The 27,915-nt window shown below is 37.8% G+C and overlaps 2 protein-coding genes and 1 long non-coding RNA gene across 4 annotated transcripts; 2 read left to right on the plus strand and 1 right to left on the minus strand.

Moving 5' to 3' along the window:
• The first annotated feature begins 677 nt into the window (after positions 1–677).
• On the plus strand, positions 678–19,155 carry LOC142551460 (E3 ubiquitin-protein ligase UPL2-like). The gene is given in 20 exon segments (XM_075660704.1): positions 678–894; positions 1,040–1,160; positions 3,731–3,826; positions 3,936–4,142; positions 4,302–10,803; positions 10,917–11,548; positions 11,550–11,966; positions 12,070–12,357; positions 12,438–12,639; positions 12,815–13,089; positions 13,171–13,307; positions 13,309–13,452; positions 13,973–15,068; positions 15,146–15,256; positions 15,258–15,293; positions 15,382–15,462; positions 15,547–15,772; positions 18,013–18,152; positions 18,408–18,514; positions 18,804–19,155. Coding segments are annotated over 19 exon segments (10,896 nt in total). The 5' UTR covers positions 678–894; positions 1,040–1,064; the 3' UTR covers positions 18,907–19,155.
• A 1,984-nt stretch (positions 19,156–21,139) lies between these two features.
• LOC142551461 (uncharacterized) lies at positions 21,140–24,684 on the minus strand. Of its 2 annotated transcripts, none has more exons than XM_075660705.1 (8): positions 24,520–24,684; positions 24,318–24,405; positions 23,212–23,391; positions 22,780–22,959; positions 22,488–22,661; positions 22,254–22,408; positions 21,979–22,105; positions 21,140–21,383 (listed from the first exon to the last, which is right to left on the minus strand). In XM_075660705.1, the coding sequence occupies exons 1-8, from the start codon at positions 24,564–24,566 to the stop codon at positions 21,372–21,374; spliced, it is 963 nt and encodes a 320-aa protein (XP_075516820.1). In that variant the 5' UTR covers positions 24,567–24,684; the 3' UTR covers positions 21,140–21,371. The 2 variants fall into 2 exon arrangements, with proteins under 2 accessions (XP_075516820.1, XP_075516821.1); XM_075660706.1 differs by having other exon boundaries at positions 24,318–24,392; positions 24,520–24,668.
• A 2,157-nt stretch (positions 24,685–26,841) lies between these two features.
• LOC142550896 (uncharacterized) lies at positions 26,842–27,910 on the plus strand. Its single transcript, XR_012821443.1, has 4 exons — positions 26,842–27,361; positions 27,460–27,550; positions 27,636–27,688; positions 27,891–27,910. It is a non-coding gene; the product is annotated as an uncharacterized LOC142550896 (long non-coding RNA).
• The last annotated feature ends 5 nt before the right edge of the window (positions 27,911–27,915 follow it).

Consider the following 27,915-nt stretch of genomic DNA (forward strand, 5'->3'; position numbering starts at 1 on the left):
GTTCGAATTACGTAGATCGGAGTAGGAAGATCCGACAAACTTATAAACTGTCTCGTAAACGGGTTCAGGTAGTCGCAGATGTCTAGCTCATAAAAATGGGTCCATATGTCTAGCTAGTAAACATGTCTACGTAACCATACACTGGTAAACAACAAATTTCGTGAGTTGATACATATATCACAAAAAAAACTTCAAAAGTTTCCGAAGTTGCCAATATCGACATTCTAACGATCAAGTCATCAAACTATTCATAGACATTCTCCTAAAGTCGGATAGCTGAAAAAAAAAAGATAGATTGTGTTCTTGAATAACAATATTGGTCCTCTAATCATATATTGTTTAGAAATATCTGGCAGGCTTGAGCATATTTAAATTTTTTCATCTCGTTTTATCGAACATCTTAACAACTTATTTTTTGATGCATTGTTCATTTCACACAAAATGCGACAAGAAATCCATATCCAATTCAGTGGAATGCATTTTTTTTCCTGCGCTGCTGGAAATGATATATAGAGATAATATTTTGAAAAATAAATAGGGGAAATAAAGAGGAAAAATTCCATAATTAGAGGGGCAAAATGGTAAAAGCGTGTTTTGCAAGCGAAGATGGAACTCTCTTTGCCATAACCCTCGCCTACCGTGTTGTATCTGTGTATATATATATAAGAAGCCAGCCCTCGTAGCTTCCAGGGTTACATTACGTACATTCTCCTCTTCGACGAAATTGACGAACAAAAACACCAACGAAAACCCTTTTTCTTCTTTACTTCTGGGGTTTTCGCTTTCCCTCTTTTCCTCCCAATCCCCCCCTTCCCACCCCGTGTAATCGAAAGTGTTTTGTACAGTGAAACCTTTTTGATGTGCAAGTCATCCACTGGTTCCGACCCTTTGATGGTAATCCTCCCTTTTTTATGTTTGAGATATGATTGATTAATGATGGGTTTATCGATATTTGGTCTGATTTTGACTTTTTTTGCGGTTTCAATTGATTAGGTTTTTACTCTGTTTTGTTTATTTCCGTGCTCGTTTGATTTTGCAGTGAATGAGCATCAGAGAATTAAAGAATGGCGAATATAAGATCTAGCTTGCCTTCGAGGCTTCGGCAGCTTCTCTCTAGTGAAGGGACAATCGGCCCATCCGTTAAACTTGACGCCGAGACTGTATGCCCGTCTTACATTTTGTTTTCTCGCTTTTCATGTATTTGTCTGTTGACTGACGGGTGTCGGGGTCTAAATACATTAATCTCTGATGTGGCGGGAGATTATGGTTTGTTTGATGTCTGGGAGGACTTTTTTTGGTGAATAAGTTTGCAAGAACGGCTTTAGTAGTCGAAGCAGTTAGTTTTCCATTTACTTTATCGAATGTATTAGATGAAGAGGGACGAGGCTTATAGGTCTTGGTTACACTTAGCACTAGTTTGCAATTTGGGTGTCTTACAATCGAGTTGCTGAGGTCGAGAGATGGTGAAGAATATACTTGTGCTAGATTGAGAAATTCTTGGATGAAAAATTCTCTTTTATCATGAAACTGCTTGCTTATCTTTGGATTTACATTAATTAGAAAGTAGGATGGCAAGGCTCCATTTTACTTGGTTTAGATTTAAAGTTTTAGTTAAATTAAATTGCAATTGTTAATTTATGTTTTAACAACTGTAGGAGGTGCACTCAGTGCTGTGGTTCACATATGTAGCTGTGAAACTATATATGCATTGTAATGGGAATGTTTTCTCAAGGATGGAAGGGAAAGGGTGTGCTAGATGAGGGAGAGAATTGGAGGAGATGAGAAAATGGTTCATTGTCCTGCATTAACACGAATTTCTGAGAATTAATCCTTTGAAATGGTGGAAGATATCTTTGAAAAAATGCAATAGAAACAAGTCTTGGAACTCTGCGGAACTCGAATTCATAACTACATACACAGCCTTATGAAGCATATGTTTAATTCAATTATGTGTGTGATTAATATGCTAGATTATCTTTATGTGATCTTTTATTTGCTAGAATTATGTGTTCCAATTTAATTATTGATGGCACTAACATCTGGGAAAGGGAGTTAAATATCTTTAGCTTGAGGTGATGAAAGAAGATGCTGAGTCCTTGAAATCTCAAGGATTCTTTAAGTTCAAATATTACCTTTCCAACTCAAATGAGTTGGCATATACATCCTTAGAACAGAGTCGTGTTGAATTATGGAATGGATAACAAAGTGTGGAGTATTCTCTAAAGTGGATAATGATTCTAAATGGAAATTGTTCGGAAGTGTTTTTTCTGTGTATTAACCCCTGTTCAATTTTTTTTTTCCATCACATGGATTTCACACGTCCTTTGATATTACTGAAGTTGATTGGATCATTTTTTGAGAAGGGAGTTGTGATTTCCTGCACATTTTGAACCAAATCCTAGACTTAGATGAATAGCTGTAAACGAAACTGCTTCACTTGCCATTTGCAAGTTATACTCAAGAAGCAAAGCTCTTACACTCGAGAAAACACATTCACGGCAACTATTTCGGGTTTAACGAAATAATTGTATCACAAAGATAGGACTTGCTGCTTGAAGAAGGTGGCTCTGTTTTCCGTTGATGATCTTTTTTTTTTGAACATGTTAATTGATAACATATCTAGTTAATAGGAAATGATGTTGCCTGTAAAACTAAGGTGTGGAAATTCAAACTTTGAAATGAGCTTCAGCTTTAGCTTTTGACATTAATATTCATGGATAACTTCCATGCCAACTGAGTGAATGTTTTCTGTTCTGCATAATTCATTCACCCCCTCACCTCTCTGGGATATTATTCTATAGGCTTTTATTTTCTTCTGAAGACAGTCAAACTAGTTTAGGAGAATTTTCTACCGGGGAGTGTTATGTTCACACAGAAAATAACACATAACTTTGACATTTAATTTTCATCACAGAAAATATTACTGTTAGTGATCATTTTTGTATTTTAAATTATCTGATTAACTCCAAAACAAACAAAATTATTTTTATATGTATCAACCAGTAGAATCTAATGATTAAGATTACTACGGTGGGAGTTGTTTGGGCTAGGACAAGAAATGCCGGAGTTGCAGATTTGAGGGACTCACCAGGATGATAGAGAATGAATGGATTGCAAAGATGGAAAAAATTACTATTTGTTAATTCTCTCAGTCCATCACAGATGATCTGTTAGTTTATTAGTTCATAGCATAATTGTTGGTATAGACACAAGTTACTATTGAAAAGGGATGATGCGTATTTTGTTGTATTGTTGTTTGTACATAGAAGTTCCATTTAATGAATGTTAATTCTCTGAGATTCATTGTTTAAATGCCGAAATGTTGCAACATTTATGTCAATTTGTTCCTGTATAACCTCCATTTATGTTTGAAATTATCATTTGTTTTCTCCTTGAAATTGATAAAAGCTTTTTATATTTCCATTTGAGCTATTATTGTAATTTTTACTCATCTTTTAGAAAATAATTGACTCGCCAAGTGATTATTGTGTATCAGGTGGACCTTGATGTTAAAGGCTTTATTTTAATCGTTAGCAAAACTCATAACTGGTATAGTTTGTGATAACTGACAATAAAAAATGTTCAAAGGTTTGAGTTCTGTTTGTCCACAACATGCGTTAATGTTTGATAATGATTCCCTCACCCATAGCTCTCACACTCCATGTTTTGATTAAACTATGCTTTTTTTAAATGCTCAAACAATGCTTTTTGACTGCATATTGTTTTGCAGCCTTCAAGAATAAAGATTTTCATTGACAAGGTGATCCAATGTCCTTTACAGGATATTGCGATTCCTCTGTCAGGATTTCGCTGGGAGTATGGCAAGGTGTTGGAACTTTATAGCTTTGATCATTTTTCTTGTCTTCTTTCTTTTGTATATGTTGATTTCTGACCTTTTTTTCCTTATCCGTTTTCTTTTTTCTTTTTTGTCTCAGGGTAATTTTCACCATTGGAGACCACTTTTCTTGCATTTCGACACATATTTGAAGACATATGTAGCAACTAGAAATGACCTCCTTTTATCAAATGACATTTTAAACGATGCCAACCCATTCCCAAAACAAGCAGTGTTGCAAATTCTGAGAGTGATGCAAATGATCCTAGAGCATTGTCATAACAAGAGTTCTTTTAGTGGCTTGGAGGTAAACCTGTAGGGATTAAGTATTACTCCAAACCACTTACACTTCATGCATGAATTTCAACAATCCTGTTATTTTTAGATGTATTTATATCACCTTTAAATTTGGTATATATAGTCAAGCCTATGTTTCTGAACTCTTTTTTTTTTTTTTTGTCTTCAGCATTTCAAGCTTTTACTTGCTTCAGTAGATCCTGAAATTCTTGTAGCAGCTTTGGAGACTCTTTCTGCACTTGTCAAAATAACTCCATCCAAACTTCACGTCAGTGGAAAACTGGTTGGATGCGGGTCAGTAAACGGTTGTCTCCTGTCCCTTGCACAGGGTTGGGGTAGCAAGGAAGAAGGCTTGGGATTGTATTCATGCGTCACATTACATGAGAAGACCCAGGAGGATGGATTGTGCCTGTTCCCAACAGTGCTACAGAATGATTGTGACAAAGTGCAGTGTCGAATTGGATCGACTCTCTATTTTGAATTGCATGGCTCTACTTCTTCCAGCATCGCGGAAACCAGCGATGGCACAAGTTCTGCTGGTATGAGTGTGATTCACCTCCCTGATCTTCAACTACGCAAAGAAGATGACCTGTCGCTGATGAAGTTTTGTATTGAGCAATATAATGTATCTTCAGAGCTAAGGTTTTCGCTGTTGACCAGAATCAGATATGCTCGTGCATTCCATTCTCCCAAAATATGCAGACTGTACAGCAAGATTTGCCTTCTTGCTTTTATTGTGCTTGTCCAGTCAAGTGATTCTCATGATGAACTTGTTTCATTTTTTGCCAATGAGCCAGAATACACAAACGAATTAATTAGAATTGTGAGGTATGAAGAAAATATTTCTGGAACCATACGAACACTTGCAATGACTGCCTTGGGCGCACAGTTAGCTTCATATTCAGCATCTCATGATCGGGCACGGATACTTAGTGGATCAAGTATCAGTTTTGCAGGTGCTAATCGCATGATTCTCCTCAATGTATTGCAAAGAGCGATTTTGTCGTTAAATAAGTCGAGTGATTTGTCATCTGTTGCCTTTGTTGAAGCACTTCTACAATTTTATCTACTGCATGTAGTATCGTCTTCAAGTACTGGGAGTGTTGTTAGGGGATCTGGGATGGTGCCAACCTTTTTACCCCTTCTGGAAGATGCCGATCCTACTCATTTGCATCTTGTATCTTTAGCTGTGAAAACACTGCAGAAGCTCATGGACTACAGCAATACAGCTGTAACCCTCTTTAGAGATTTAGGTGGAGTAGAGCTTTTGGTTCACAGGTTACAGATCGAAGTTCATAGAGTGATTGACTTGTCTGGGACAAAGGATAACGCAATGACCGTCGGTGAATCTTCTAAATATAGCAGTGACCAGTTGTACACTCAGAAGAGGCTCATCAGAGCATTATTGAAGGCACTCGGTTCTGCTACTTATGCCACTGGAAATTCTGCAAGATTACAGAATTCTAATGATGTTTCTTTGACTCCAACTTTGTCAATGATCTTTAGTAACAAGGAAAGTTTTGGAGGTGAAATCTATTCTTCAGCAGTGACTCTTGTGAGTGAAATGATTCATAAAGATCCAACATGTTTTAATGTTTTGTATGACTTGGGTCTTCCTAATGCATTTCTATCATCTGTTGTTGCGGGGGTGTTACCTTCCTCAAAAGCCATCACATGTATTCCCAATGGCCTGGGTGCCATTTGCCTTAACGCTAAGGGCCTAGAGGCTGTGAAAGAAACCTCAGCTTTACGCTTTTTATTTCACATATTTACTGACAGAAAGTATGTGATGGCTGTAAATGAAGGCATTGTTCCTTTGGCAAATTCTGTGGAAGAGCTATTTCGGCATGTATCTTTGTTGAGAGCTACTGGTGTTGATTTAATTATTGAAATAATTAATAAGATCTCGTCGCCTGGGGACACAAAGTGCAGTGGTTTGTCAGGAAAAACTGATGGAAGTGATGCAATGGAAATGGATTCTATGGAACCTGAGGACAAGGAAAACTTGGGTGCTTGTTCTCTGGTTGGTGCAGACAATTGCTTAGTTGAAGGCATTAGTGACAAGCAGCGTATGCAGCTGTCTACCTTTCACGTAATGGTACTAGTTCACAGGACAATGGAAAATTCTGAAACATGTAGGTTGTTTGTGGAGAAATCTGGCATTGAAGCTTTACTTAAACTTGTTTTACGCCCAAGTATTACTCAATCATCAGAAGGCATGTCCATTGCGCTGCATAGCACCATGGTGTTTAAATGTTTCACTCAACATCATTCCACTCCCCTGGCTCGTGCTTTCTGTGCTTCTCTTCATGATCATTTGAAAAATACTTTAAGTGGGTTTAGTGTTGTTTCTGGATCGTTTCTACTGGACCCTAGTGCCAATCCAGACAGTGTTGTATTTTCATCCCTCTCCATTGTTGAATTCCTCTTATTTCTTGCTGCGTCCAAGGATAGTCGATGGGTTACTGCATTGCTGACAGAATTTGGCACTGGAAATAAAGATGTCTTGGAAGACATAGGCTGTGTTCATCGTGAAGTTCTGTGGCAAATTGCAATGCTTGAAGATTCGAAAGTTAAGCCAGAGGAGGATTTTGCTGGTAGAATTGATGCTTCTCGGCAGCCAGAATTGGGCTTGAATGATACCGAAGACCCCAGGCTAAACTCTTTCAGGCAGTTAATTGATCCCTTACTTAGAAGGCGGACGCCAGGATGGAGCTTTGAGTCCCAGTTTTTTGACCTCATAAACTTGTATCGTGATCTCACTCGTTCTGGTCTTCAGAATCGACAGATTGTGGATGCCCATTCAAATCTACAAGTCGAAGATCGTCAGGGACAGCATCTGTCTGGTTCTTCTGGAGGAGACGAAGCCAGTGCTAAAAAGGATGATGACCATCAGAGGTCATACTATCTTTCCCGCCGTGATATGATAAGGTCATTGTCCATTCACATCACCCATTTATTTCAAGAGTTGGGAAAGGCAATGCTGCTTCCATCTCGACGACGAGATGATGTGCTAAATGTGTCTCCTCCTTCAAAATCAGTGGCTTCCACTTTTTCTTCCATAGCTTTGGATCACATGAATTTTGTGGGGCATGTTAACTCCTCAGGATCAGATGCTTCTGTTTCAACTAAATGTCGCTACTTCGGCAAGGTTATTGATTTCATCGATGATATTCTTTTGGACAAACCTGACTCTTGTAATCCTGTTATATTGAATTGCTTATATGGGCGTGGAGTTATTCAATCAGTCCTGACAACATTTGAGGCTACCAGTCAGTTGCCTTTTGCCATCAATAGAGCTCCTACCTCTCCTATGGAGACCGATGATGGGAGGCAAAATGAAATTGAAGATGATCACTTGTGGGTCTATGGACCCTCAGCTAGCTACGTTAAACTTATGGACCACTTGGTGACTTCTTCTTTTATTTTGTCTTCATTCACGAAGCATTTACTCACCCAGCCTCTTGTGAGTGGGGATATTCCATTTCCCCGGGATGCAGAAACATTTGTCAAAACTATGCAGTCCTTGGTACTGAAGACTGTACTTCCTGTCTGGACCCACCCACAGTTCCCTGAATGCAGTTATGACTTCATTTCAAGGGTGGTTAATATTTTTAGGCACATTTTCTCTGGTGTGGAAATGAGAAGTGTCAGTCGTAATATGGGCCGTGTTGCTGGTCCTCCCCCAAATGAAACTACTATCTCAATGATAGCAGAGATGGGGTTTTCTAGATCTCGAGCAGAAGAGGCTCTGAGGCAGGTTGGTTCAAATAGTGTGGAGCTTGCAATGGAATGGTTGTTCTCACATCCCGAGGAAACCCAGGAAGATGATGAGCTTGCTCGGGCGCTCGCAATGTCCCTTGGTAACTCTGGGACAGACATGAAAGAGGATGCCACAAATGAAAGCATTCTTACTATTGAAGAGGAAATGGTGCAACTTCCTCCGATTGATGAGCTATTGTCAACATGCAGGAAACTTCTGCAAGTGAAAGGCTCTTTAGCTTTTCCCGTTCGGGATCTGCTTGTGATGATCTGCTCACAAAATGAAGGCCAGGATCGACCTAGAGTCATATCATTTATCATTGAACAAGTCAAGCTTTGTGGTGACATATCTGACTGTGGGAACCAAAATATGCTTTCTGCTTTTTTTCACGTTCTTGCTTTAATTCTTAATGAAGATACTGCAGCACGAGTGTTAGCATCAAAGAGTGGTTTTGTTAAAGTTACTTTACATCTTCTTATACTCTGGAGTTCTGGTTTGCACGACCAAGACAAATCTCAAGTTCCAAAATGGGTGACTTCAGCTTTTGTTGCCATTGATCGCCTTGCTCAAGTTGATACAAAGTTAAATGCTGATATAGTGGAACTCCTAAAGAAGAATGATCTGACTGATCAAACATCTATTACTATCGACGAGGACAAACAGCAAAAAATGGCTTTGAGGACAATGTCGAAGTATTTGGATATACAGGAGCAAAAGAGGCTTGTTGAAATGGCCTGTGTTTGCATAAGAAAGCAACTACCCTCTGAAACAATGCATGCTATTTTGCAGCTATGTTCTACACTCACGAGAACTCATTCCGTTGCAGTTAGTTTTCTTGATGCTGGAGGTTTGCATTTGCTTCTTTCCTTACCGGAAAGTAGCTTGTTTGTTGGTTTTGATGGTCTCATGGCTGTTATCGTACGTCATATACTTGAAGATTCTCAAACCCTCCAGCAAGCTATGGAGTCTGAGATACGACATAGTGTTGCGACTCTTTCTAACAGGCAGTCTAGTGGAAGGCTTACTGCCCGTAATTTTCTATCGAACTTAAGTTCAGTGGTTCAAAGGGATCCTGAAGTTTTCTTGCAAGCGGCCAAATCTGTGTGCCAAGTAGAGATTGTCGGTGATAGGCCATACATTGTACTGATAAAAGATCGTGACAAGGAGAAACAAGTTAATGATGGTAAGGGAGGCACTGCTAACAAATTTTCAGTGGCTCCTTGTGGACATGGGAAGCATCTTGATACAAATTCTAAGTACTCCAAGATTCACAGGAAATCTCCGCAAAGTTTTGTAAATGTGATTGATCTTCTACTCGATTCAGTCATCGCTTTCATACCCCCTTTAGAAGACGAGTCCATTGCTAAGACTGGCTCCTCGTCAACTGATATGGAAATTGATGCATATGAAAGCAAGGGTAAAGGAAAAACTGTTGCCTCGGTTTTCGAGGAGAATGAATCCAGCAGTCAACAACCTGCGTTGTCCATGGCGAAGATTGTATTTATATTCAAGCTCCTGACTGAAATACTTTTAATGTATGCTTCATCTATACATATATTGGTTCGAAAAGATGCTGAAGTTTGTAGTTTCAAGGTAATTTCTCAAAGAGGTGCTACTGGCTGCATTAATGGTGGTATTTTTTTCCACGTTCTCCACAAATTTCTTCCATATTCTAAGAATCAGAGAAAAGAGAGGAAAACGGAGGTGGACTGGCGCCATAAACTGGCAAGCAAAGCCAACCAGTTTCTGGTGGCGGCCTGTGTTCGCTCAACTGAGGCAAGAAAAAGAATATTCATTGAGATTCACAATGTCTTCAATGATTTTCTGGATTGTGGTAATGGTCTTAGAGAACCACGAGTCGACACTCAGGCTCTCACTGACCTGCTTAATGATGTTCTTGCTGCTCGTACACCGACAGGCTCATACATCTCTGCCGAAGCTTCTGTCACTTTCATAGAGGTTGGTCTTGTTCAGTCTCTCACTAATACTCTTCGTTTGTTAGACCTCGATCATGCTGATTCTCCGAAGGTTGTAACGGGAATAGTGAAAGTTTTGGAGTCGGTGACAAAGGAACATGTTCATGCATTTGAGTCCAACAGTGGGAGGGCAGAGCATTTAAAAACAGCTGACCGTGGTCGGCCCATGGAAGATAATGGTGGTAGCACATCGCAGCCAATAGATACTGCAGCCCATGCTAATGAAAATTTAGTGCCAAATGACCGGAACGAGGCCTTTACGACTATTCAGAATTATGTTGGTTCTGAGACTGTCACTGATGATATGGAGCATGACCAGAATATTGATGGGGGCTTCATTGCTGCTGAAGATGACTACATGCAGGAAAATAATGAGGATGCAAGGAATCTTGAAAATGGACTTGATACTCTTGGGATAAGATTTGAAATTAGGTCTGGTGTACAAGGGAATCTTGATGAAGACGACGAGGAAGAAGATGACCATGATATGTCAGGTGATGAAGGTGATGGAGTTGATGAAGATGAAGATGCCAATGGTGAGGGACACAATGATCTTGAAGAAGATGATGCACATCACTTGCCACATCCTGATACAGATCAAGATGACAATGAAATCGATGAAGATGATTTTGAAGAAGAGGTGATGGATGAAGATGAAGATGAAGAGGATGACGAGGACGGTGTCATCGTACGACTTGGTGAGGGAATGAATGGTGTGAATGTGTTTGATCATATTGAGGTATTTGGTCAAGATAACATCTCTAATGAAGCTTTCCGTGTCATGCCTGTTGATATTTTTGGCTCTAGACGCCAAGGGCGTACTACATCCATTTATAATCTTTTGGGGAGGAGTGGTGACAGTACTGCCCCTTCGCAGCATCCACTTCTAGTGGAACCATCTTCCATGCATGCAGGTCTTCCTAGAATATCAGGTGCATAATTTTTACAAATCCCTCCTTCATGGAGTGGATTTATCCAGTCTTTTCAGCAGCAAAAATTTATGCCTCTAATTGTCTTGTGATTTTCTGTTTACCTTCTATTTCAGAGAATGATCGTGATGCTCATTCTGCTAGAAACTCGGAGGGTTCCTTGCCGCGATTGGATTCATTTTTCCGTTCACTCCGAAATGGACGCCAAGGACATCGATTCAACTTGTGGGCCAACGAAGGCCAGTTAAGCAGTGGGGCAGATGCATCAATGATTCCCCAAGGTCTTGAAGATTTACTTATTTCCAGCTTGAAGCGGCCGTCATCTGAGAAATCTTCCAACAAAATTACGTTGCCCGAATCGCAAAACAAAAGTGAAGTCAGCCAGTCTGCTGAGTTTGCTGAGGTGGGAGCTGAAAACTTGGTTGAAAATCATCATAGTGTTGAAGGGAGTTATGCACCTCCCCCTTCATCAGCAGCATTGGACACCTCTATAAATTCTACTGCTCCTAATGCAAACGAAGCTACTCGGGAAACAGAAACTTTGAACAGACCCGCTGAGGTTCAGTATGACCATGTCGATGCAGTTCGTGACATCGAAGCTGTGAGTCAAGAAAGCAGCGAAAGTGGAGCCACTTTAGGGGAAAGCTTACGGAGTCTGGATGTTGAAATTGGAAGTGCTGATGGCCATGACGATGGTGGAGATAGACAAGGTGGGCCTGATAGTCGAACAAGGAGAACAAATGCTATCATTTGGTAATAATTCATCTATAGGTGGTAGAGATGCATCCCTCCGCAGCGTTACTGAAGTTTCAGAAGATGTTATCCAAGAAGCAGATCAAGATGGACAACATGAGGAAGAACAACATAATCAGGATGCTGATTCTTCAATTGATCCTACATTTCTTGATGCACTTCCAGAGGAGTTGCGAGCTGAGGTTCTTTCTGCTCAACAAGGTCAAGCTCCACAGCCTCAAAATCCGGAGCCGCAAAATAATGAAGAGATGGACCCAGAATTTCTTGCAGCCCTTCCCCCTGACATACGTGAAGAAGTTCTGGCACAGCAAAGGGCCCAAAGGCTGCAACAGGCCCAAGAATTGGAAGGTCAACCCGTTGAAATGGACACGGTCTCAATAATTGCAACCTTTCCATCAGACATTAGAGAAGAGGTATCTCATAATCTATTTGCTTGTCTCTCTTATATTTTTCTTGTTAACTGGTTTTGTATTCCTGTAATGTTGGATCGTTTTTCCTCTCATTTTCTTTTCCTAGGTTCTTCTAACATCATCTGATGCTATTCTTTCAAATTTGACACCGGCTCTTGTTGCTGAGGCCAACATGTTGCGCGAAAGGTTTGCACATAGATATAATCAAACTCTGTTTGGTATTTACCCTAGAAACCGCAGGGGTGAATCTTCTAGGCCAGGGGAGAGTTTGGACAGGGTTGGTGGAATTCTTTCTCGTCGATCTTTGGGTATTAAACCAGTTGAGGCGGATGGGACTCCATTAATCGACACTGAGGGTTTGAAAGCGTTAATTCGATTGCTCCGTGTAGTCCAGGTATTCTTGTTGTGTGTGTGGTGCTCTATCGACTTAGGATCATCTCTATATGTATGTACTAACTAATCTAGGTTTTGCAGCCGCTATATAAAAGTGAACTGAGACTTCTCTTGAACCTCTGTGCTCACGCTGAGACCAGAATTGATTTGGTGAGAATTTTGATGGAATTGTTGATGTTGGATAAAAGGAAATCTACCTCTTCTCTGAATGTTATGGAACCACCTTATAGGCTGTATGCTTGCCCCAGTCATGTGATGTATTCGCGTCCTCAATGTGCTGATGGTAAACACTTTTCTAATATAATTGCCTCCAGTCCTAACTGATTTAATTAGTTTTGGAGTTTGCCATTTCTCTCCTAGAATTAATTACAACTACTTTATCGGCGAAACTGTCCACTCAACTTTGACTATTCAACCTCAATAATGTATCTGCTTTTATTGGTTACCTCATTTAACAGGTGTTCCACCTCTGGTGTGTCGGCGAGTTCTTGAGACTCTTACCTACATGGCTCGTAATCATCCTTTCGTTGCAAAGCTATTACTTGAATTCAGATTACCACAAGTGTCCACTAAAGAGTTACCGAGCTCTGATGACAGGAGAGGCAAAGCTGTAGCACTTAACGAGGAAATGTTAGGAAAAAATCAATATCTGGAAGGACAGGCTCCGCTTACATTGCTTTTAAGTCTTTTGAATCAATCACTTTATTTAAGAAGTATAGTCCATTTGGAACAGGTATGCGACGTGAACAACTCTCTGTGGCATCTACTTGTTGATCTATTTTTGTAGTTGTCTTTATACTCTGATACCTTACAGCTGCTAAATTTATTGGACGTTGTTATTGATAATGCTGAGAGGAAATCAAATTCGTCTGAGGATCCATCTGCATCTGCATCTGCATCTGAACAGCCATCCGATGTCCAGACTTCTACAGAAGATGCTGATATGAATGCTCTCTGCTTCTACCTCAGTAGAGGTTCATGTTTCAATGAAGGAATCTTTGTCTGATGCTGATAGAGAACAAAATGTTTCAAGTGTTCTGGATACTTTACCTCAACCAGAACTTCAACTTCTATGCTCATTACTTGCACGTGAAGGGTATGCTGAAATCAATGGCTACTCTTTTGTTTTTTGTTTAATAGCTACTCTGAGTTGTCTCTTGAGTCTTGATGTAAGGTGTCGATAAACATCTAGATGACTGGCGATTCTTAAGTGTGTGTTTGAAAGTTTGGTTGAGTTGGGGTATTAGCTAATTTTTCTAAACTTTGTCGAGATAGATGCTCACACACTTCAACAAATCCGTAACCTTCACCTTTTTGGTACTTCCAATTTGATTAAAAGGTAATTGAATTTTTGGGAGAGATCAATAGCACTTTTTACTGAACATGTAGCCAGGTGAACCCGATTGTATAGGGTTGTCTGCAGTTGAGTTTGCATTGGTATCTTTTAGTTAGTTATTTTTCTGAATAAATTTTAACGATCAAGTTGTAATGATGAAAATTAATAGGTTAGCTTGTGTCTCCAAGCTAGCTCTATCACTACTTTTTTATGGTGTGATTTTGGTGATGTTTCTATTTCTGATTCACGCAATTGGTAATTTCTTTCCCCTTTTCTTCAGTCTATCAGACAATGCATATACTCTCGTGGCAGAGGTGCTGAGAAAATTGGTGGCAATTGCCCCCATTCATTGTCATCTCTTCATAAATGAACTCGCCGCATCAGTTCAGAGCCTTACCAAGTCTGCAGCTGAAGAGTTACTCACATTTGGGGATTTTGAGAAAGCTCTGCTTAGTACTACAACTTCTCACGGGGCTCCAGTTCTCAGGGTCTTGCAAGCATTAAGCTCTCTAGTTGTTGTACTTGTGAACAAGGATAAAAAACATCAGATTCTATCCGACAAGGAGCACACTGCTGCTATTTCTCTTGTACGTGATATCAATACAGCTCTTGAGCCCTTGTGGAAGGAGCTGAGCAACTGCATAAGCAAAATAGAGAGCTATTCAGACATGGTATCTGACGGGTCACCTTCATCTGCTAAACCATCCAGTTTGGTGCCATCACTTCCTACCGGTTCCCAGAATGTCTTGCCATATATAGAATCTTTCTTCGTTATGTGTGAGAAATTGCATCCTGGTCAGACAGCTGCAGGCAATGATTTTGGTCCCGATGTTGAAGAGGCTATTGAATCATCCAGTCAACAGAAGACTTTAGGATCTTCTGTGAGAGTCGATGAAAAACATGTTGCGTTTGTAAGATTCTCAGAGAAGCACAGAAAGCTTCTCAATGCTTTTATCCGACAAAATCCAGGATTGCTTGAAAAGTCTTTTTCACTGATGCTGAAGGTTCCCCGCTTCATTGATTTTGATAACAAAAGATCTCACTTTAGATCTAAGATCAAGCATCAGCATGATCATCATCACAGTCCTCTGAGGATATCTGTAAGAAGAGCTTACATTCTTGAAGATTCGTATAATCAGCTGCGCATGAGGTCAGCACAAGATTTGAAAGGGAGGTTGACTGTTCATTTCCAAGGGGAGGAAGGAATCGATGCAGGTGGTCTTACAAGGGAATGGTATCAGTTGCTTTCAAGGGTAATCTTCGACAAGGGAGCACTGCTATTTACAACAGTTGGAAATGAATCAACATTTCAGCCTAATCCTAACTCTGTTTACCAAACAGAGCATCTTTCATATTTCAAATTTGTTGGCCGAGTGGTGAGTGTCATTTGTCATTTGTTTTTGTTGACAAGAGCTGAGCGCTCGTCATATTAATGTATTGTCATATTTTACAGGTGGGGAAGGCGTTATTTGATGGACAGCTGCTAGATGTTCACTTCACCCGGTCCTTTTACAAGCATATTCTTGGGGTTAAAGTGACCTACCATGATATTGAGGCTATTGATCCCTGATTATTTCAAGAATTTAAAATGGATGCTGGAGGTTTGTCATGTTTAGAGACTCCTTTTGTTCTTTCAGTAATGTACCAAACCTATGAACTTACTTGAGTTTCTTAATTCAAATATTGCAGAATGATATAAGCGATGTTTTAGACTTAACATTCAGCATAGATGCAGACGAAGAAAAGTTAATTCTTTATGAACGTGCTGAAGTAGGTGGTTTTAAATTACATAAAGGAAGATATTTGTTTATTATTTTTGTCAAAATTTATACAAACAGGACTTGTATTTTGCAGGTGACTGACTATGAACTTAAACCTGGTGGTCGAAATACCAGAGTAACTGAGGAAAACAAGCACCAATATGTTGATCTGGTCGCCGAGCATCGGTTGACAACTGCAATTCGTCCTCAAATAAATGCTTTTATGGATGGCTTCAACGAGTTAATTTCTCGTGATTTGATATCGATTTTCAACGATAAGGAATTGGAACTCCTGATAAGTGGGCTGCCAGATATTGATTGTGAGTGTTTAACTCTTTATTTTTTTGATAAGAAACTATTATATTGCTAATAATAAGTGAAAGGTTACATTACGAAGTGGATAAGCGATCCACGAAACAAAGACTTGGAAATGGAAATTAGACTAAGCTTAAGACAATCAATAATTCAACATGAAATAAAACACCAATCCCTAACAAGATCTGAAAAAAGTAGATGTTTAAACGCCGGAGTCGCTACTGTCCATCTTGCCACCCTGATCTTAACTGTTTCCCACAGATTCTCTGAAAGCTCTTCTATGTCGTTGAATAGTCTGTTGTGGCGTTCCAGCCATATCGACCAAAATAAGCAATGAACAATGATGCACCAGAAATGTTTTAGGCCCTTTCCTTTAAGGTAGCTATGTTCCATAAGGTACATATCTCTTGAGTTTAGAGGAAAGGTCCATTCAAATCCCAAGTGTTGCATGACCTTGATCCAGATACTTCTCGTGTAAGAGCAGTGAACCAATATGTGATCTTGATTTTCCTCGATTTTTTTGCACAATACGCACCACTGCGGACATAAAGCGTAATTTGGATTCCTTATTTGCACTTTGTCGCTCGTTTGCAATTTTCCCAACGCAACTATCCACGAGAACACTTTCACCTTTTGTGGGATTGGCACTTTCCAAATTTGATCGATGAAAGGGAAGGTTGAATTGGAACTATTGTTGAAAAAAGAGGAGTATAAAGAATTAACAGAGAAAAGACCCGAAGAATCCCCTAACCAAACCCTGATGTCCCTAAGCCCCACACTCAAAAAAACTGAATGCAACACCCCATATAGATATGTGAACTCTTCCAATTCAGCATCATTCAACCCTCTTCTAAAACGCACTTCCCACTGAACTGAAGAAAGACCTTGACTAACGGTAACCGAGTAAAAAAAATTAACCGGTTTGTTCTTAGACTCAGAAAGAAGATAAAGAAGAGGAAAACACTCTTTAAAAGGACACAAACCCACCCATCTATCCTCCCAAAACCTCAAAATATTCCCTCCCTTAAGAACCGAGCCAATCAAGTGCCAACAAAGAGAATGAGTCCGAGAGATATACCTCCACGGGCTTCTAAACGTCGAACTTCTTCTCTCTCTTAAATCCCATCCGTTACCTTGGACCCCGTAAATACTGCCCACAACTCGTTTCCACAAAGGACTTTCCTCGACCGCGCATCTCCACCACCACTTTCCGAGTAACGCTTTATTCCTTAGAAGTATGTTACCTAAGCCTAGGCCACCTTGCTGTTTCGGTTTGCAAACTTGATTCCAGTTAATAACGTGAAAGTGCGAGTCCCCATCAGGTCCATCCCATAAGAAATTCCTCATCAGTTTTTCCATAAGCATCGCCACTCGATTTGGGACCTTGAATAAAAACATAAAATATGTAGGTAAAGCACTTAAAACCGACTGAATCAAAGTTAAACGACCACCTCTTGAAAGGAAACCCTTCTTCCAACCTGCCAACTTAGTGGACATCTTGGAAATTACCGGTATCCAAAATTCCAATTTAGTTGAATTTCCTCCTAAAGGTACTCCGAGGTATCTGATAGGCCATTTTTCTGTCTTGCATCCAATTGTCCTAGCCGCACCCTCAACTATATCATCCGAATGGTTCAAGCCAAGCAAAGAACTCTTCTCGAAATTTATCCTCAACCCGATTTTGAGCAAAACAGTTTGAGGCATTTCTACGACTGCCTTCACATGTCGCTCGGATTGGACGAGGAAGAGATTGTCGTCCGCAAATTGAATATGTGAAACTTGTACTTTGTTTCTCCCAGCCTTGAGTCCTCTAACAGTGCCTGTAAATTTAGCTTGATCAACCATTCTCCCTAATCCATCAATCACTAAATTAAATAGGAATGGGGATAAAGGATCCCCTTGTCTGAGACCCCTCTCCCCTTTGAACTTCCCTCTCGGTCTCCCATTAATGAATATGGAATATGAAACATTCGAAACGCAACCCTTAATCCATTTCCTCCACCTAGCTCCAAAGCCCTTCTTTTCCAGCACGAAATATAAGAAACTCCAATCCACATTATTGTAAGCTTTTTCAAAGTCAACTTTCAAGATCCAACCGTTTTTGAGATTTCTCTTGGTCTTTATTATGATCCTTTTTGGAGAGTTCTTATTTGGGCCGATTATCTTGGTCCTGCATCGTTTCTTATTTTGATTGTCGAAGTTGATTATACTGCCCCAAATCCAACAAAAGAATGTTGTATTTCAGTGGATGATTTGAGGGCGAATACAGAATATACTAGTTACACTGCCGCTTCCCCTGCAATTCAATGGTTCTGGGAAGTTGTTCAAGGATTCAGCAAGGAGGACAAGGCTCGCCTCCTGCAATTTGTTACCGGAACCTCAAAGGTGCTTCACTTTCTGTTCTCATTTAATCGTTTATGCATGTGAAACAAATCTCTTTTGAACTGTTCCTCAGATCTGAATCATATTGAATCCTGAATTGATGAGATTTGATGGCCATTTTTTTTAAAGTTTTAACATCTGATTATGAATAGACGATGTATTTTTCCTTTGCCTGCTGAATTAGTCCTTTTTTTGTTTGGTTTTATTTATCTGTATCTGGAAAGTGGCATAAAGTTGTTTTTTTTGTCCTCACCCCAGGTGCCTTTAGAAGGATTTAGTGCCTTGCAAGGAATTTCAGGATCTCAGAAATTTCAAATTCACAAGGCTTACGGCACTCCAGATCACTTGCCTTCTGCTCACACATGGTAACTTAATTTTTCCACAGGCTTGTGATTTTTTATCCGAATGGTCAATTCCTATCCCTTGTGTTGGCCACGTTGGTCATACTGTAGAGATCCTCTATTATGGGAGTACCTCAAGACTTTCAGTCGAGATCTTATCTCAGTAACTATTTCTAAAAACACTTTGCAATAACATCACATGTGGGGCTCACCATTAGCTCAACTCTTATTTTGTTGCTCTGATGATCTAAATTTGTACGCGCTACGACTTATTATGGAACCAATTATAAAGTTTTTGAATTTAATAATGCAGTTTCAATCAGCTTGATCTACCAGAATATCCATCGAAGCGACGTCTGGAGGACAGACTGCTTCTTGCTATTCACGAAGCCAATGAAGGATTTGGATTCGGTTGAGTCTCTCACCATCTTTGAACGAAACATTTGTATAGATAATGTCATCATCATCATGTTAAAAGAAACATATTTTACAGTAGAAATTCTTGATGCAATCTTTTCATTTCTAATTTAGATAAAATGTTGTTACAGTGTATAGTGCATTTTTTCTTCATGGCCATAATTTTTTCGGATGTGGTTTTCTTGAAGATTTGCCCGTATCCAAGTTTTGTTTTCATTGTTGAAATTTCTCAGTTACATGCTTTCTGATGTTTTTGTTCCGAGGAATAGCATTATTTGTACATATGTATTTCTTTACTTTTTTTATGCTTAAAAAAATCTGATCAATATCACCCACTATGAAAGATAAAAGTAAAGCAACAATTTTGCTCAATGTTGCCGGAATATGATTAATTCGCATGATTTCGTTTTTCATGAACGTGTAAACCAAAAGAAGCGGTCAAAGACTTTTAGAAAATTACCAGCAAGAAGAACGTGTCATATATGTAAATATTAATTATGTAATAAAAATTAAATTTGATTTTTTTAAAAGATAAAGTTGAATCATTTTTTTATTTATCTGGGTTATTATTTTGTCATATTAAACGAATAAATTAGTTAATAACTTATATATTTTACTTTCAAAATTGTTTTTGAATTAAAATTCAACACGTTGTTTTTATGTTATATAATAAATTATAATGAGCATAATATATAGAACGAATTGAACTGAAACAAATTTTGAAAATATATATCTAAACACCACGTATAAGGTATAATAACCTAAAAATCAACCAAATTATGGATTTTATAAATGCATAAATCATAATTTATATAATTGAAGTACACTAAGGACAAATAATTATCAATTTAAAATATTTGTGACTAACTCATCAAAATATTATCAAAACTAATGAAATAATAATATTGATAATAAAATATAACCTATAATATTTAATTTAAATATTATTTAACCTCCTACAGAATTTTTTTACATTTTGCTTTTAGAATTATATATCGTAGATAAATTAATTGATGTATTTCTTAGGATCGGGAAAGAGTTTAAAGGGGGTGAATAAACTCATTAAAAAATATTTGTTTTTAAAATTTGTTTTCAATTGTTTTAAGGTGGTTGAAAGATTTTCTCAAATGGTTAGAAATATGAACCACGTGAAAAGAAAAAAGACGGTTGAATATTTCTTATGATATTTTCAACCGGTTGGCAATCTAAACAATAAGATATAGTTTGAAATGTAAAAACTTGTGAAAAATAAAGGTACGAGAATTTTATGGATGTTCGGAGAAAAACACTCATACGTCACCCCTTCTTCCTCTGTAGGAATGATTCCGCTAAAAAACTGATATTTTTGAGAGACGAGAGGTTAATATTGTTTGTAAAAAATTATTTTAAATGTTTTTAAGTTTTTAGTCAATTAAATTTTTAGAAATTGTATGTAAAAGATGAGAAACAATAAAAATATATTTTTGCAAAAATTATTTGTAGTGAGAAACAAAGAGTGGATGTTCAAGTTTGATTTAAATCGAAAAAGTTCATAATCCAAATCGAAAAACAGGAAACTGAACTGAATTGCAAATAAAACCTTTTATTTTGGATAAAAATGTTAATATCATATGGTTTGATTTTAGATGACATGTCAAAAATCGAACTGACAGAAAAAATAAAAAATTAATTAAATTAATAATTGTGTTTGAAAAAATAAAAATTTGATTAAATTAACGATTTAATTTATATTATAAATTTTGAAAATAATATTTAGTCAATTAAGCATCATTTTTGTTAATTATTAGTTATTCTTATTTGTTTAATTCATTTAGAGTTGATAATGTACAAGTTTGATTTAAAAATTAACCAAAAAATAACACATTATATTTTAAATATATTTTAAGTACTTATTTAAATAATTGCTTACATTGAATAAACCGAAACGAAATAACAAAACCATTTTGGTAGAAAACTTAATCGAACCGAACTAAGTATTTTGGATATCGAATTGTATATTTTTGAAACCAAAAATCGAAATTGAATTGTGTAAACCCGACCAGAACCAACCCGATCGATGATCACCAAATAATTTTTTAATTTATTTTTTAACTTTTCGTTTCATATTTTTTGTTATAGCTTGAAAATTATATAATATGTTACACATCCATTGAGCATAACGAAACTATGAGGTTTTTACTTTTTACAACAATAATTATACCATAAATAATGGACAATGAGTGATCTTATGGAGGAAGGAACAAGGTTTCTAATATTCATGAGTTGTACTGTTTTCCAAAATAAAGAGTACTTTCAAAAAGTTATACAAAGAACGTCGAACAATCCACCACGGCTCCGGAGATATGGAAACCGGATACTTCCTTTTCCCTGAAATTCATCAACGATGGCTTCGAGAGCACACACAAAGGCGAATATCTGCTGAAGCATCTCTATTTTCACTTGGAGTATATTGAGTGCATGGTCACTAGCGCTTTCGCTGTAAACGTATCAATTTCTCAGGTCATGTTGCGCAGATAAATCATCGCAATGAAGAGAGAAAAACTGAGGCACAATGAGCTAAAGAGCATGATATGATTTCAACCAAGATTTCTTGGATATTAATGTCGCACAAGTTTTATCACATATTCAGGCCTGAAAACCGAAACTACATTCCCGAGAAAGAACATGCTTCTAGGCCTTTCAAAAATAGACTGCTAGTCACACCATTTAAGCTGACTCTTGTAGAGCTTTTTAGTTTTTGAATGGACCACGAATCAAAATAAAGGTAATCTACAACTCATCAAGATCGCCAGCAACTAATGCAACCTAGCTCATCACTCTGGGCTAATTAAGTTTGGATAAATAACGTGTACATATTCTCAAATCTAAGCAAAGTCACAGTGAATAAGATAAAATATTCAGTTTTCGACCTTAGATGTGTCACGTCGAGATCGACATCCCTCCAACAAAACCATTAATGGTAAATAGAGCATATTAATATACCAAAAGAATGCAACATTGGATGATGATGTTTGTAGTTCATTTCTCTTGAAATAACGACTAAAAGAAAAGAAAAGGGAAAAAACATATACCTTGTGCTTCTTAAATTTTCTATCTCCGTGGCTAGGACTGTCGAAGCTGATTGATTGTTCTGTGATGCTGCCTTCTACAGGTAAAGCTTTGATCTCATCATAGAAACTTTCGGTCAGACCATTTAACCTGACATAATCATAATGGAGGGAGTCACTTGATCAGCCAGTCAACATTGCAAAGGAGAACTAAATATCATTTGAAAACAAAATTTGTTCAAGATAATGCCATGGAATCTCATAAAACGTTGATCATGTCAGGTCCACACAAAACTTACCCACTTCTGGAATTCTTCAAGTGCCTCATCTTCTTTTTCTCAAATTTTGTGAGAGGAGCACGAGTAAAGAGTTCCTCTTCTTGTCGCGCACGTTCTTCCATCTTTGAGACGTACCTTGTCATTTCTCTACTTTCTGTTCCTAAAGTTTCCCTAACCTGTATTTAGCCATGATCAAACACAGATCCATACGGTGGAGACAGAAAATTGTAGAACAAACATAAATGATCCAACAACCTCCTCTGGCCTTCCCTCCATTTCATTCATTAACTCTCTGACATAAGCACTCTCATTTGCTTGTCGCATAGTCTCCTTCTCTCTTCTCAAAGCATTTCTCTCCTGTCTGGACATCTTACCTTCCTCCATAGAAGCAGGAGCAAATTTGGGGGGTCGGTATACGCCAGAATCATCCTGTGATAACAATTTCAATTGATCTTGAAAATGCAACAAGAAAATGATAAATTCTGACATGTAAGTCATATTTATATATAAGCTTGACAATGAATCTCGTGGAACATGATCGACTTACATCCTCAGTAGCATTTGTTTTGCTCACAAGTAATTCAGGATTTGGTCGATACTTTAACAAATCCTCTTTCTTCTGGGTCTCATCAGCCTCCTCAACTGAACCTGGTTTCTCCAATGTGGTTGCTGTAGTGCTTGTTAGCTTTTGAATTTGGTATTGGAGCTTTTTGTCAATTGGACGAATCTGCATATAACCAGGTTCTATGATAATAAAGTAAACATCCTATAGATAAGGAAGATGATGAACCATTTTCAATGCTAAATTATGAATTGGTATCTTGGAACTTGTCTGCATGTATATAGCTTGCAAAGTAGAATCAATTATGCATAAACACCAGGACACATCAATGATTCCCATCTATTTAAATTAATTTTTTTAGCTGTATTTTCATTCGACTTTCATATTTAGGGAAGAGGGAGAGCGCATAAGGAGCACCTTCTCTAAAAATAATTTTATCTCAATAAGACTTCTGACTACCGGATGCCCCTGAATTGATAATCCTTTTGCCTTGCGAAGTAGATAATAGACAAGTGACTGGCAATAGTTTAAAAGCAGTAGATGTTTGGCCTCGAGATAGCTTATTCCATCTGAAGTGGGGAAATCATCAGCTTTCACCTGTCCAAAAAATCACAGGACAATTATGAGGCAACAAATCAAATCCATTAGTTTCTTTTCCCCTATCTTAACCTTACTTTCACAAACTAACAACAAGGAGTCCAGAATTCATTCTTTTGAGTATACCAGGGAGTATATAACTGTGATATAGACAGTAGACAATCAAGACCCAAAGAACTGAGCAAATATAAGGTAAATAAAGAGTGTTCACAACTGATACTTGGGGTCCATATATTTTGTTTAATGGAAATTCCATTTAAAAAGGTCGATAAAAAATGTATCACAACACCCCTAAACATCCAAACCTGATAGCCTTTTCCTGCTATCCCTATTCCTCACTGACTACTCTCGTTTAGCTTTCAAAGGAATCTCAAGGAACTTCGACTAATGCTGAAACTTCAAAACCTGACATTTGATTTGCTTCAAATAACCGACCAGTTTCAGGGGAAAAATGACAGCCTAAATACACAAACATGGCTCCACTAGAGGCCCCAGGAAGGCAGGTACAGGACATCAAAGTAATGTCGAGAACTCGCCTCAAACTCCTACGCGAATGGTGATGTAATTTAACACCAAAAATAGAACATTCAAATCAGCCAAAAAGAGACCAACTAGAAAAAAATCAGGGTATAATTGAAAAACCAACAAGATTTATGAATTATGTAATTCCCGGGTTAGAGCTGCAAGAATTAGGAGTTTAGACCACACCCCATCCAACTCAAGGCAAAAATAAAATGGAAAAAATGAGGGAAATTATAATTCCTCAACCAACCATCTAAGTAGCAATTAAGTACCACGAATCCAATCAATCCCATTAAAAGCACCTAAATCGGGTCTCTTAAAGCTCTATTAAGCAAACCGCCTCATCTATATAACCAAGTATTTTATTCTATCCACAATAGAATAATGCAAGCGAGGAGTCATACCTTGACAGTCAAAGCCTGGATTTTACTCCTCACCATATCCAAGCCTTCCTTAATCTCTTTCAACACAGCAACCAACTGTGGAGAATCTCTTGATTTTCACGTTGAAAAAGGGGGAGAAAGCATAGTTTCGATCAGAAATACAGGAAAACGTAACCTGAAATTGAGTATCAAACTTACGAACAAAACAATAAAATGGACATACCTGATATTTCGTTCATTGCAGAGTGCAGATTTGTCTACCTCCGCCATCCACCGCGGCTTGACACAACTTCCTAACAAGTTTTCCGGCTCAAAGAGAACTCCGACGAGAGGTAGGCTACTTGAATAGGGTTTGTGTTGCTGCTGTCATCGGGGTTTTAGGGTTTTGTTTTAATTAAATATTATAAAAAATATATATATAAAAGAGACTTACGAGCACCCCAGGGTATTCTTGGGCGCCAGGGTTAACTTTTTTTAAAAAAAATAAAAAGAACATGCCATTATCTACGCCCAAAAATTTCCAGCTACCACACCTCATGCTCAGAAGAAAATAAAAGAAACACACCCCACGCTCAGAAGCTTGAATTGAGCGCAAAATTGGAGATCTCGGCCGTGCTCTTTCCGATATGTCATATGATTACGAAATTCCAAGAAAATTTTTGGTTTATAGATTTCTAGATTTACTCTCAGCTTGTATGGTTAAAAGAAATATTTATGAATTTAACCTTCGCATTTATTCTAATACGAAAATAGGTGGAGCAAATAGTTTTGAATATGCATATAGTTACGTCTCTTGCTAGTAAGATGTGAGCTATACGTATTGAATTTAATCAGGAAAAATGAAAATGAAAAATAAATAACTGTTTCATAAGTAAAAAAAATTAAAGGAATTGCGGGAATAAGATTTTTTTGAAAGGGTTGGTATGACTACTGCAAGGGGCTACTCGATTCAATTTATTGTTTGTACCTCTGTGCAATAAGTAGTACGTGTAGCAATTTTAATTTTGTTGTTTTCAAATTTATAAAATGGAAGAAAACAACGGTGATGAACTGTCATACATTCCCCAAGTTGGAGACAATCAAAAGCCAAAAATAGGGATGAAATTCGAATCTTTAGAGGAGGCGTTTTCGTTCTACAACCAATATGCACGAGAATCTGGTTTTAGTGCAAGAATGAGCAATAGCAAAAAAAGTAAAAAAAACAAAAGAAGTTATCTGAAAAAATTTGTATGCTTTAAAGAAGGACATACAGATACAATCAGATGGAGTAAACAATCAAAAAATGATGAACCAATAAAGGAAAGAGCTCGTGATGAGATTAGAACTGGATGTAAGTCAAAGATTTCAGTTGTGAAGGAACAAACTGGTCTTGGTTGGGTTGTTAGTACCTTCATGGAAAGTCATAATCATCCACTATCAACTCCTTCGAATGTGCATTTGTTACGCTCACATCGTACTGTTTCTGCAGCAAAGAAAGCACTGAGTCAACAGTTTGCAGAAGCGAATGTACCTACTTGTCAACAAATGCGATTGTTTGAAATAGAGTCTGGAGGGCCTGAACATGTAGGTTGCACAGAAAGAGATATAAGAAACTATGAGAAAACGCTTAGGGATGAGCACAAGGGTATTGATGCCGAAACATTGATTGATTTCTTTCTGTCTGAGAAAGACAAGAGTTCAAATTTCTTTTTGATTACGAGACTGATTCAGACAATAGATTTATTCGGTGTTTTTGGGCGGATCCTATATCAAGGAGGGCATACACTGCATTTGGTAATGTAGTGGTGTTTGATACAACGTATAACACCAACAAATATTGGATGATTTTCGCACCATTTGTAGGAGTTAATCATCATCATCAGACCATTGTTTTTGGTTGTGGATTTTTGAGTGATGAGAAAACTGATTCTTTTGTTTGGTTGCTTAATAAGTTTCTAGAAGCCATGCCTAAAGATGCACCAAACTTGATCATAACTGACCAGGATCCTGCTATGACGATAAATTGAACTCGGTGACTTTCCGTGACCACTATCAAAGCATAAAAAATGTCATTGTACATTCTATGACATCTATTGAATTTGAGAGATCATGGGAAGAGGTTATGAATTGTGCTAACTTGGTAGAAAATGATTGGCTGTCATTGATGTATGAGTTGCGACATAAGTGGGTGCCAGCTTATTTCAACCATGTATTTTCTGCAGGAATGTCAAGTAGTCAGAGATCTGAAAGTTCACATACATTTTTCAAGAGGTACGTCTGTAGCAAGAACTCATTGATGGATTTTATAATTCGTTTCAATAAGGCACTTCGACACCAAAGACAAAATGAGTTAGTTGCGGATCATACTGATATGAACGAGCGGCCGAAGCTTAAATCGAACTGGCCAATGAAATTGCAAATGTTGAATGTATACACGAAAAACAAATGGTTGGAGTTTCAAAATGAAATTAGTCTGAGTCACGGTTATTATGTGGAACAAATATCTATCAGAATTGAGTTTGAGGTTTACAATGTCATTAATTTTCAAGGTTCTTCTTCTGCCAAACATAGGTTGCTTACGCATGACATACAAAGAGACGATATATCATGTAGTTGCATGAAATTTAAATTTGAGGGTATTCCGTGCAGGCATATGTTAGCATTTTTTCGTATCAACCAAGTGTTCCACTTACCTGATAAGTATATACTCAAACGGTGGACAAAAGATGCAAAGATTGGCGTACTATATACTATGGCTGAGCAAAATGTGGTCGACGATCCAGAAAGGTGTTTGATGTCTAGACATATGAGGTTATCTTGTAAAGCTTCAGCTTTAATTGATGTTGCATCTTTCAGTGATGAGGGGACAAACTTCTTGGCTGAACAGTTTGATTCTATTGATAGCAAAATAAAGGAGATGAATATTAATAGAACATTAAGCAGTGGAATTCAAAGTAGAAGAACCATGGATGGAGCCATTGGTATCATTGATCCTTCAGAAATAAAAACAAAAGGACGTGGGAAGAGACTAAAATCATCGAAGGAGAAGTCAACATCAAGGGGCAGACAGTGTCGTGGATGCGGGCGTCGAGGTGTGTCACATGACAAACGCAACTGTCCAAATTTGAAAGACGGGTATGTATTGATTAATTTTTAAAAAAATTAATAATTTTTTTAATATTAGTACGAATGACAAAGTTCGTTTATCAAGTCAACTGTAAATAATGATAACACAGATGAGAACTCAGATGAAGAAGATTTTGGATCAATAGATGGTAACTCAAATACATAAATTATTTTATGCATTTAAATTTTGTTTCTTTGATAATATTTCACTAATCATCGTCTTCATATTTACAGGTTGTAAAAACATGTGGACAACTGGAATGGGCTTCGATGACTGGAATTAATCTGTATGTATTTATGTTTCTGTTGTTGGTGCTTGTATGATGCTAAATTTTGATAAGATAGTGCTCTGTTAAAATCGTTTGTGCTATATTAAAGTTAAACTTTAATTACATATTTTGTTGGAAAAACATTGTGAAATTGTGTTCATATTCCTTGAATAATAATAAGATAGTGCTTTGCTGATTTCTGATGCAATTGCTGCTGCAGGAATGGGGCTGATCGAGCTGAGAAT

The sequence above is a fragment of the Primulina tabacum genome, chromosome 7 (assembly GCF_025594145.1).
Source record: "Primulina tabacum isolate GXHZ01 chromosome 7, ASM2559414v2, whole genome shotgun sequence".
Taxonomy (NCBI): Eukaryota; Viridiplantae; Streptophyta; class Magnoliopsida; order Lamiales; family Gesneriaceae; genus Primulina; species Primulina tabacum.